We start from the raw sequence: 12211 nt of genomic DNA, 5'->3' as shown, positions 1-12211 counted from the left end.
ATTGTTTCATTCCAGTTTTGATAATAAACTGCCCTAGTAAAACAAAATGCAGATTAATAAGTGGAGAAACCATGCTAATTACCAACATCTCAGATGTCATGACATACTATCCATAATTTGGTCTAAACTTTTGATTGATTATTTATGCAAGAAATTATGTAAAAACAAGAAAATATATCTGCCAGGGTGTTTAGAAAGGCTGAAGACATGTAATATTGTTTAATTCATAACTGTACAGCAATTTAAATGGAACCTCACTACTGTTTAACAGACGCCACCTGGAAAATATGAAGCAGCCTCAGCAATGTAAAAGGCTGTTCATAAGCTAGGTGATTATTTCTCATTTGATCTATTATGTGACAAATACTGAAAATTAAATCTAATAAAACTTAATCCTTTTAACCAAGTGTCAGTGCTTTTTGAAGTCTTCATGAGCAAGATCTTCTATAAAGGCCTAATTTAAGTATGGATAAACAGTGCCATCTTCTGGCAAGTAATTGTATGATTCCTAGAGAATGAAATAAAAAGTATCTGTGTAGGATAGTCAATGCTCCCACTCTCAGATCCATGGTTAACATCACAAGATAAAAATTATCCCTGTAAACCTCAATACAGTCATACCTCGGAAGTCAAACAGAATCCGTTCCGGAAGTCCGTTCAACTTCCAAAATAACCAAAAACCAAAATGCAGCTTCGGATTGGATGCAGGAAGCCGCAGAAACCCCATCGGATGTCCGGCTTCCAAAAGAACATTTAAAAACCAGAACACTCACTTCTGGTTTTTGATCATTCGGGAGCCGGAACGTTCGACTCCTAAGGCATTTGGGAGCCGAGGTACAACTGTAGTGGTTAAATACTATACTTCTACTGTTATAATTGGGGTGTATGGGGTGTTAGGGGAGGGGTAGCACCTCTGGTGGGGGACACATCATGCTCCTTCTGGGCTGGTTTGTCCACCTTTAGTCCCCACCCTGCACTCAGCTCTCACCTGTGGCTCCTAGAAGCTGTCAACATGCGACAGCAGCCACACCCTAGGAAGGGCTTCAACTGGCAGGCTAAACCAGGTGAGAGTAGCCAATGGGTCTGAAACCCTCAGTGTCAGTGAGTTAGGGACTTCCCCTGCATGCGAAGACAGGCTCCAGTGGATTGAGCGGACGAGATGAATAGTGCACGTGCTAGGGAAGTGAGGGGGAGATGGGGCTCGTCAACCTGGAAAGTTAGCCCATCTAGGAGAAGGAAAACTCTGGTCCTAAACCTCTGCGGGATATCTTCAGGAAAAGAAATGGCTAAGGAATAAACTCTACACAAATCAGGAGTGGAGTCCCTAAGACAGTTTGATGGTACCTTGTGTACCTCCTTCCGCAACTCCTGCAACTAAGCTAGTGCCAAACCAGCTTAAAAGTATTGCTCTGCTTTCCTCAGCAACAACAAGAGCAGGGTCAGGACCTCCGTACATACACCCTGCTCAGGCTTGCACCCCAGGGAGGTCACTTCAATGCTGATAACCAGTGGTTTGACTTCACCCCAGAGGCACATCCATTGTCTTTTGAGAGAACTTAACAATATTTAACACTGCTCTTAACTAAGACTTCAGTAGCTGCAAGGCTGGTTAACAGCAATGCCTTGCTAACACTAACCATAATTAAAATCGGTGGCAATGTAAGCCATAATTACCATTAAGAAAAAGTACTGTCTGAATGAGAACAAAAAGGAACACAAACTTTGACCCCCAAAAAGTAAGCAGACAAGAAGGTACATGGGATATTGTAGTGCTGGAAAAGGATCAGAAAAGCGCAACTAAAATGACCAAGAGGCTTGAGCATTACTACATTTCGAGCTTTTTAGTTTTGAAAAAATGGCAAGTGAAATAGAGATGATTAAAGCGTACATTGTGTGGAGAGAGTAGATGGGAAGAAAAAACCCTCTCAATACTAGAACCTGGGGATATCTAAGGAAGCTGAATGTTGGAAGACTTGGGACAGACAAAAGAAAGTACCTCTTTACACAGCACACTGTTAAAGTATGGAACTTATTTCCAAAAGATCAGAAAAAGTCTTGCAGAATAAAGACTATTCTGTGGCTGCTGGCCACAATAGCTATGCATTCCCTCCACTGTCAGAGACAGAATGCTTCTGAATAGAGTTGCTGGGAGTCACAAGTTGAGAGAGTACTGTTGTGCCCAGGCCTTGCTCGTGAGCTTCCCTTAGGCATCTGGTTGGCCACTGTGACAATAGAATCCTGGACTAAAAAGGCCTTTGGGCCTCATCCAGTAGGGCTATTCTTATGTTATTAATCAATATTGCTAGAAGGGCAAAATGGTAGCTGTATGATATTATGACAGACTGCCATCTACATGCACTCAAAACCTTTCCTGGGAAGTAGGGATCTGTAAGCTATCGTTTATGTCTTTGTAAAGACAAGACAGACTGCTGCAATGCTCTCTAAATTAAACTATCCCTGATATATACTGAGAAACCACAGCTGGCACAAAATGCAGTGGACTTGAGAGGAATGAGAAGACTAACATGATTGTATTACAAAATTCTCAGCACCAGATCCAATTCAATGCAATAGTTAATTGCCAGACAGGTATCAGTGATGTAGGCCTGGCATACCCTTCTCGTTACAGGTCCATGTTCCATGCAGTTCCAAAGAGAGGAGAGATCTTACACATGGGCCCCTTCCATTTCAATGGAAAGACCAGATAGGGCATGGAGAAGAGATTTTTCATACTTGGCTTACTAAACAAGATATCATCCAAGACCTACCATAACCTAATTCTGCAGGTATTTTATACTTGATTGTCTTTGCTTTGTTTAAACACTATTACTCAGATATGAATCCCACTACACTCAATAGGATTAACTCCAAGGTAAGTGTGCACAAAACTACAGTCAAAACCTAAAACTTACATAGCCCTTTCCAAAGTCATAGTAATTAAGAGCTCTGAATTATGGAAAGTGAGAAAGGGCAATTGAAATATTTCACTGGATCTAACATTGTAAATATATGCTTTGCACAAACTGATTACAAATCATCCTATGATTACACTCATAGGATGCTTTGATTTATTCTCCCTTTTTCACTGACAGGTAAATCCTACAAAACCTGTAAAGCAGGGCGATGCCACACCAAAAATAAGCGACTATATTAAAAAAGCTGAATACAATTTAGGATTTCAGTTTAGCAAACAACCACAGTATAGAACAAATGAGCAAGCATGTTTTGCCCCTGAAATCTAGCCAATGAACTTTCAAGGTCTGAAGGTCTTAAAAATATATGAGCATCTGTCTTGCATTAAAAAGCAAGCCAAAAAACCTCACTCCTTTATATTGCAATACCTTTTACTAATCAACAGCAATTCACTTTTGGCTGGCTGAAGTCAAAAAGCTATTTATAGTCATCCAAGACAAAGTTGCTCTGCATTGTAAGTAGACCCCGGTGCCAAAGATTTGACATAGAAGACAAATGTCAGTGTCTTCTGCTCAGTGGGAGTCTCTCTCTCTCTGCTTTTACACAAAATAATGCTTCATTGTGGTAGGGCAGAAATGCCAAAATACTCACAAGCATGCAATTGAGTGCAAAGCTCAAACTGCATTCATCCTATGCTGGCAACTAAAAACTTTAGCCTTTGACAAGCCATCCAAGTCAGCAACAACATTTAACTGACCTTCCAATCTGTGTTTTGCGGGAAAGCAAAAGATTCCAGATACATCCAAGGTGAGTAAGCTAAATGTCAATGAAACAAAGAATGCTGCTCGACAGAAAAATGGGCTTTACCGCAACAAATTTGGCAGGCTGCCTTCGAGAACTTATAGCAATTTTGTGCAAATGTAAGTAGCATGTGCACCACCTCAAACAGAAAATATTTCACTTCTGGAGTATTATTCATAACTAATTGGAAACTAGGTTGCTGGAAAAGGGCACGGCAACCCTACAGCGGTTTCAGAAAGAGTCTGCAGTGGAGGAACTACCACTCTTAAAGTCTTACCAAGAATTGTTGTGGCCAGACAAAAGGAATGGTGGTAGCTTCAATGTGGGTTGGTTTTTCACCTCACCAGTTTTTCCTTTTTAAAATGTTCCCTCCAACTGTTTGCAATGGGAGAGAAAATCATGCCACCATCAAAGGTGGCACAGTCCCTCCCTTCCATTTCAGATATGTGACTGTAATATCTGGCACATCCGAATTCTACCCTGATCCACACTCCCATTTTGGTCTTACTGCCCTCGGAACACATAAGCAACAGAGGTAGAGCTTTTTGCTGCAGCAATGCGAAGGCCTCCAACCTCTGACAGCGAAGAGGGATGTTCACACTGTACAAAAGCCGGTCGGGTTCCTTTTCTAAGAGCTTAGGATTGGTCCAGGAGAAAATCAGTGTGTGAATTTTGCAACACGCTGAAAATACTAGCAACCCAGTTAATTAAAGTAATCCATTGGAAATATGCATCTAAGAAATACATTATGTCAAACTGTAACACTCCTGCAGCTCTCAATAATGTATTTGCTATCAACACTAGCTTTTTCAGAATTTACTACAAATAGTTAATATTTGTGGGAAATTTAGAATGAATATAGGAGCCCAAGGATCAATTTAGTCCAGAATTCCATTTCTAATGATAGATGTTGTTGTTTGGTAGTTTTACTCATGGAAATGACTTAAATTGACTTATAGACAAAATTGTCAATTGGGCATGAAGGAAAAAACCCTCAACCGTTTCCCCCACTCATTCTAGCATGCAGGAGAACACTGCCCCTGAACCTGGCTGTCATATTTAGCTAGCATGGCTGATACCCACTGATAGATCAGACTTCCTTATGTTTATCTAATTTCATTCAAAAACCACCTAAACTCGTTCCATCTTGTGGAAGCAAGTTCCATAAAATAAATGCTGAACAAATTTATTATCCATTCTGAATCAACAGCCAATCATTTGTGATTACAGTGGTACCTCTGGTTACATACTTAATTCGTTCCGGAGGTCCGTTCTTAACCTGAAACTGTTCTTAACCTGAAACACCACTTTAGCTAATGGGGCCTCCCACTGCTTCTGCTGTGCCGCCGCTGCACGATTTCTGTTCTCATCCTGAAGCAAAGTTCTTAACCCGAGGTACTATTTCTGGGTTAGCGGAGTCTGTAACCTGAAGCATATGTAACCCGAGGTACCACTGTAGTAGTGTCAAATCTTAATAATATGAGGAAGAATGCCCCTCCATATCGCCATAATTTTATAAGCTACAGTAATATGCTAACCTTCAGTCATCTTTTTTCTATGCTTATAGTCTTTTCTCCATAGGGAATATACTCTAACACTTCAATCACTTTGGTTAACCTTTTCTGCACTGTAGCCAGATGTACAATTTCTTTTTAAGGTGCAGAAATTAAATCAAATGTGACTGTACCATGGACTTGCATATGAGGAGTATTATATGAGGCATTTTATTTTCAAGCCCTTTTCAATTATCCTCAGCATGGAATTTATTTTCTTCAGCACTGCAGCTTAGTCACTAACTAAATGGTTTCATTGAGCTAGCCACCATGACCCCAAGAGTTATTTTCCTTGGGTGTTACCAACAATTTAAATCCTATTACCATATGTGAAGTTAGGATTCTTTTGTCCTAGTGTGCATCATGTTTCAACTGTTTACAAGGTGTTTCATTTGCCATTTTGTTGCCCCAAAACCTCCGAAGCTATATGTCACATTCTACAAAAGATGTGGGTCTTCAAATTGTCCTTATTAAAAGGGAAGGAAGAGTAGTGACTTACTTATGAAACTACTATTTGAAAGTAAGTATTACGCATCCAAGTTTCTAGGTGCAACTCCCTTTAAAAAAATTGCAGTCTACCTGAACAGAAAATATAATTTTAAGTTTACACGTATACATAAAGCCTAGTTTTATGATTTTGCAACACCAACACTAACCCAAATCAACCAAAATTATCCATTAGTAAACAGTCATTTAATGGTTTTGAGGTCAATCCTGTTATAGCAACAAGAAATTCAGGATGTCAGCAAACAACAGAAACAGGAAAGTCCCATATATTAAGAGTATGGAAAAAAATTGTACAAATTATGCCTAACTCAAAATATTGAAATCAGTATCTTAACTATCACTTTAAAATTATTAGAGCATGCAAGACAGGCATTTTTACATTTTGGGAACACAGCTAGTAAAAAAAACAACCACAAAGATGTTAGCCAGTACTGCCACCTAGGGCATACTAAAGGTAAGTACAATTTAAGGTCTATAAAATGCCAGATATAAGTGGGGAGGAGATAAGAAACTCAGCAATAATCGTTAAATGTTATTAAAGGCTTTACGACCAGTGGTATTTATAAAGCAGAACACTTCCACAAAATAATTTCCGAGTCAATGCCTACTTGGGCATTAACAGTTCCAACATAAAGCAACAGAGAGGAAGGAAGAGGTGCCACACCATGCAAGGCCTCAGAGATGCTGTCTGAGGCCTTCCGAGACCTCAGAAGTTGCGTGTGGGGCCCTGCGGTCTGGGTGCTGAGCACCTACAACAATTTTTTCTGTGGGAGTTTAGACACCCTGAGCCCCCTATAGTTGGCGCCCCTGGAATGTCCAGTGTGAAAGCTTGCAGGGATGGAGACTTTGTACAGGGTATGCACAAAAATGGAATACTGATTGTGCGGAGTTCCAGGTTGCATGAAAGCCTTCATGCAACCCAGGCACACACAATGGCTCCCTCCCTGTAGATATTTGTGCTATGTGTTAAGATGCCAAAGAACAGGGTTAATCAGTGTGTGCAATGTCAGGAGCATGACTACTCAGCATGTTGCTTATATTGGAACTATCATTGGAACTTGAATAGAGTTCAAGGCTCACCAATTCGGAAGGGATATCTAGTGAAGTGTTCCACATTTCTACAAAGCCTTACAAATAAGCCTGACAAAGCCCAGATCCTGATGCGATACCTGGGTCTGTTAATGAACTAGAAACCAGAGCCCCATACTCAGCTTGCTGCAAACCATGATCAGAAGCTTTACATTTCCCCCATTCACACAAAAGGAAATAATCAGCAAACATGGGTGTTTGTGAGACCAAGTCCCACCATAACACTACATTTATTACGCCTTGTCAGACAATAGTAGGAATTTCAAAGTTTCCTTGGAATCTCAGTATTCATTTTTTAAACATCCCCTTTAGCTGTAAAGATAATGTAATTAAATCTGTACTGAAGATCATAAAATGTCCCCTTTTTATTAGTAAATTTGATGGGTGCTTTCTCCTGCATAGGAGATATACAACTATAGTTATAAGTTCTGTCAGACAGGTCAGACCCAGTTTCACTACAGGAGAAAAACTAGATAATCTTCAAGTCTTTCTAGTTTCGCATGTCTATAATAAGAACTTCCTCAAAGGCCTGGATTTATGCTACTAGAAAAAGCCATCCTACAGCAAATGAAAGTCAACTCTGTTCATTTTGTAGATATTGGGTGATATTAAATAATATTAAGACACTAGAAAGCATGGCAGCATATTCAAGCTCCTATACAATCCTGAGCTCAAATGTGTCAACCTGATTACCTGTAATTCTGTATCCATATGCAGCCAGTTGTCCAGCCATGTATTCTCCATCTGAACTATTATGAGAACATCCCCATGTGCGTATCCAAATTTTCTGTACACCAGGAATGACACTGTCAAAGAAAAAGGCAAGGAAAATAGGTAAGAGCATTCATTTCATTTCATCCACATCAGAAAACAAAGTTCTGGCCATTATAACATACTACCACTTAGGATCTGTATAAGGCTATGATGACCAGTGCTCACAATATCCTTTGGCAAAGAAATTACTGTAAATGTATGATTTGCTGAATGTTTGTGTGCACTGCACAAAGTGAAAATATTAAGCATAGGCTTTTGATCCAATAGTGAGAAAATGATAAGCATGGGAAAGAAGATGGACAAGGATCTTATTCCTGAAATGCTTGAGAAAAGAGTTAAATCATAAAATGTTAACAGAAGTTATCCAGATTAAGGTAGGAGGACAGCTAAAGGGATACAAAGATATTGTTACAAGTACTGCTCCCACCCTACTGTATGAAATACCAAGACTGAATAACAGACTCAACAGGCACAGCAATGCTACAGTCACATACTGTAGTAATGGCTGTGGAGTGTTTGCAACATCCTTCCACTGAAGTCACTGGGAGATTAAGTTGTTCAAGACCCTCTTCTGCTGTGAATATGTTCATGCAATCAGGGGGGTTAGAAATCATCACAAACACTCTCTTCCCCTGTGCTGCTCCATTTTCAGGCAGAACTCTGCTGGTGGAGCAGTCAGCCAGCAGAGCTTTTCTGCAGTACCCAATGGCATTTCTGCAGGTGTGTTTTCATCCGGTGCTTTCTGTCTCATCATAGGACCCCCTAAACTCATGAACAAGTAACATGGGATTGCACAAGTCATAATATTTTTTAATGCAATTTAGAATAAGCATTAAAACACATCACAGCTAAAACAATAAATAGTAGCAACTACATGTTGGAGGAGTGTGCCTTTGGGGGTGAAGTCAAACCACCAAACTTCTGGTTAACAGCCAGACACACTGAACCACTGTGCTACAGGAGGGCTCATGCTCTCTGTAAGAGGGTAATTCACCACCCTTTAATGTAAGGTCCCTATCTACACAAGAACATTAACAAAAGCCCGACTGGATCAGTCATAGTCTGGCATCCTGTTCTCACAGTGGCTAACATGAAGACTATGAGAAGTCTGCAACAAAGGAAGTATAATGGGCTACTTGTTTAGCTTTATACTCATAGACTCATTTTTCTCACTTACAAAGGACAAATGTCCTGTTACTTGAAATGCATGAGGTTAGAAAGAGAACTCACTATATTAAAACAGAATCAACCTAATATACACTGTAGTCTGTGTAGTAAAATATTTCAAGTCATTAATACGTTCAACAAGACTAAGACCTAAAGTTTTCAGGTTATTTCAAGTGTAAATCATTTAATCAGTACAAGTGCTGGTGTTTTCTTTCTCTCCACATTGTTGTTGTTTAGTCGTTTAGTCGTGTCCGACTCTTCGTGACCCCATGGACCAGAGCACGCCACTCCTGTCTTCCACTGCCTCCCGCATTTTGGTCAAACTCATGCTGGTAGCTTCGAGAACACTGTCCAACCATCTTGTCCTCTGTCGTCCCCTTCTCCTTGTGCCTTCAATCTTTCCCAACGTCAGGGTCTTTTCCAGGGAGTCTTCTCTTCTCATTAGGTGGCCAAGGTATTAGAGCCTCCGCTTCACGATCTGTCCTTCCAGTGAGCACTCAGGACTGATTTCCTTAAAAATGGATAGGCTTGATCTTCTTGCAGTCCATGGGACTCTCAAGAGTCTCCTCCAGCACCATAATTCAAAAGCATCAATTGTGTACATTAGTTATGCAACAAAAACCATCTCTCCACATAGGACTGGCAAAAAACAAACATACCTGTCACTTGGGGGATCATCATAATCTGTTTCTACATTTTTTTGTGAATGGCGTTTTCGCACTTTAGGAATAACATTTTTTCTCCTGAACTGCAGGTCTTGCGGCTTTGGGTCTTGCTCTGAGATGATATCTTCAATGTCTCCAAGGAGGGAATCACAGACAGCAGGCATTTTCTATGAAGATTGAAGTACACAGTGTAAGATCAAGAACTGAAAAAACATACATACTATTCTACACAGCAAACATTAAAAACAATTCCTCATGTCTTTTTAATAATACAGCAACACAACTAATTTATTTATAAAACTGTTAACCCAATATTCATTAAAATACTTAAATGCCGTTAAGAGACCATACAGGTAGAAAAAAATGACCCAATAATTAATGCATTTTAAACAGCAGCACTGAATCAAGCTGGGCATCTGAGTTTTAAATAAGAGTCAATGTGACTGATATTTTCATATATGTTGATGAAAGTTTATCTCATGGGTTGCCAACACTGCATCCACAGGCACACATGTGCCAACATATGCCTTCTCTATTGCTCATAGGGTCCACTCCCTGCCCCAGCCAAAATTAAGTTTGAAAGAAACATTCTACTTTAGTCAAGTAGGTTGGGAAGCATGTTTAGTTGTGATGTATGCGTGTGATACCCTTGACCACTTTTCCGGGTTACAAACTTGCCCTTTGGCCCAAAATGATTGGTGACACCTGGCTTATCTAATGCCAGAAATAAGGGTACCTGCCAGCATTATAACCAGTACATGTTTTAAGTAATATCTTAATTCACTATACAAGACAGTTCAGCAATTCCCTACAAACATTCCATGTGCCTTTTATCAGTTTGTAACAATGGATAATAACAGATTAGCTAAATATTTTACCTGGAATATTAGACCCTTTGAAATTTATCTAGTTCTGGGTCTCCAGTACACACATCCTTAGTTAGATGAAGTACTGAGCTCACAAACAGGTGCTACACATGTGGTTCCCATTCTACTCAGTGTCTGTATACACACAACTGAGTCTGAAATTTGCTGATAATGCTAATTAGCATCTCAGAAGATGTAACAGATATTTATGCTTGGTATGATGGCCCATTATGTTAAAGAACTAAGCACCCAGTAAAAACAGATGAATGCATCTTGTTCATCTGGGCCCTAGCTGTAAACCCACTATAGTTCTTAGCAATTTAAACTATAACCCAGCAACACTAAATAGCTTATTGTAACAACACTGTACCTTAACTTACTATTTTATCTTTGGAGTTCCAGCATTTTTTTATCCTGAAAAAAATCAAAAGGTTTTCAATCATAATTATACTTTCTATAAATCACCAAGCCTGAGGCAAATTGATATGTTTCTACAGATACTTAATAAATGATTCAAAATGCCTCCTAAGTCATGGTTCCATCCAATGATATTTCATATATGTATACACAGACGCAACAGATTCTACTTTGAGAAAAACTGGGAATGAGCCTTGGGACTGCATATTCCTTCCACCATTTTCCTTAGTTTGGGGGGAAATGAATGAAAGAACTAGTGGAAGAACCTGCCTTTCTGTGACTCGTTTCCTCCATGCTGGTATTCCTTCCTAATCCCATCCAACCAGCAGATGCAGGAATACACTGTTGTCTTATGGACTTCAGCAAAGAATGAATGAATAAATTTAGAGTATTTTGAAATTCTAAGTAGTGTATTATAACATGTTTTCCCCCCTGAGGTTTGGATTCATGTAAGTGTGAGTGTGTGTTCATTTTCATCTTCGGCTTTAATTTAATAATAATAAATTATTAAGAAGCCTGCCTGCTAACTTGCGTTCACAAGTTCAAGACCTTTCTACTGGCTGATACAGATATATGATGGAAGCTCGTTTTTCAAAACCTTTTTTTAGAAATGTAAACCTTTCCATGGGGGGGGGGGAGAGAGAGAGAGAGAGACTCACAGCATCTTGTCGTGGAAAACCTTACATTCCACAACACTACTGGATGCCTGCTTCTCTCGCTAGAAAACTGCCCGCTTCGCACACCAGCTGCGTCCTCGCTTTTCCTAGGGGCCACAAAAGGCACCCTGGATCAGACACGCAACTCACTCACACTCTCCTCCTGTCGTCTTCACACGTTTGTGGCTCGAACCCCAACAGCTGAAGTTAAAAACTCTACGGCGGACCCCTCAGTCCCGCCAAAAGCCCTCAGCCGCCTTCTTTCCCTGGGCAAAGCTGCGAAAAGGCTTTACCGAGAGAACCGGGGGTGGGGTGGCGTCGCAACCCCGAGAGGTGGCTTCCGTGAGGGACATTCGTGGCGGGGGGAGAAGAGGGAGGTGGGCCGCGCTGCCGGGAAGAGAAACGGCTCGCGTCTGAAGGCGACGCCACACGTGAAAGCTAAGAGTGAGAAGCTAAAGGAGGAGGAGAAGGGGCCATATGGGCCCATTCTGACCGCCGCGCCCCCACTGCACGCTGCGGGCCGCTTTCACGGCAGGAAGCCGTCACTTAGCCCGCTCGCCCACCCCACCCGTCGACCGGCGGCAGCAGCAGCAGCAGCAACAACAACAACGAAAAGTTCACCTGCGGAACCTGACGCGTTTTTCGCCTCACATGGACGACGCCATGATGGAACGCCGCCCCTCTACGCAGCTAAACGGGAAGGGGGGAGGGAAGAGAGAGGCGGCCTTTCGACGGCGTCCGGAAAAGGACAAATTTAGTCCGTCGGCAGCTTCGCGCAACGGGGAGAAGGACGGACCTGGGAG

The 12211-nt window shown here is 41.0% G+C and overlaps 1 protein-coding gene across 4 annotated transcripts in view; it reads right to left on the bottom strand.

Moving 5' to 3' along the window:
• The window catches only part of CDKAL1 (CDKAL1 threonylcarbamoyladenosine tRNA methylthiotransferase), a 232390-nt gene extending 220231 nt beyond the window's left edge, over nt 1-12159 (bottom strand). For 2 of the 4 annotated variants that reach the window (XR_014550602.1, XR_014550603.1), the window contains exons 1-4: nt 12030-12159; nt 10716-10749; nt 9464-9636; nt 7557-7669 (exon numbers count right to left, since the gene is read on the bottom strand). Coding sequence is in view for 1 of the 4 variants with exons in the window: in XM_083623907.1 (XP_083480033.1) it covers nt 7557-7669; nt 9464-9633 (283 nt within the window). In the remaining 3 variants the exon portion in view is untranslated. Of the gene's footprint in view, nt 1-7556; nt 7670-9463; nt 9637-10705; nt 10750-12029 lie in introns of all 4 variants that reach the window. The other 2 variants (XR_014550604.1, XM_083623907.1) reach the window with 2 other exon arrangements.
• Nucleotides 12160-12211: the final 52 nt, after the last annotated feature.

This window comes from Podarcis filfolensis (genome assembly GCF_964270895.1).
Source record: "Podarcis filfolensis genome assembly, chromosome: 7".
Classification (NCBI taxonomy): Eukaryota; Metazoa; Chordata; class Lepidosauria; order Squamata; family Lacertidae; genus Podarcis; species Podarcis filfolensis.
Note: the sequence above shows the minus strand (reverse complement) of the source record. Positions and strands in the feature narration are given on the sequence as shown.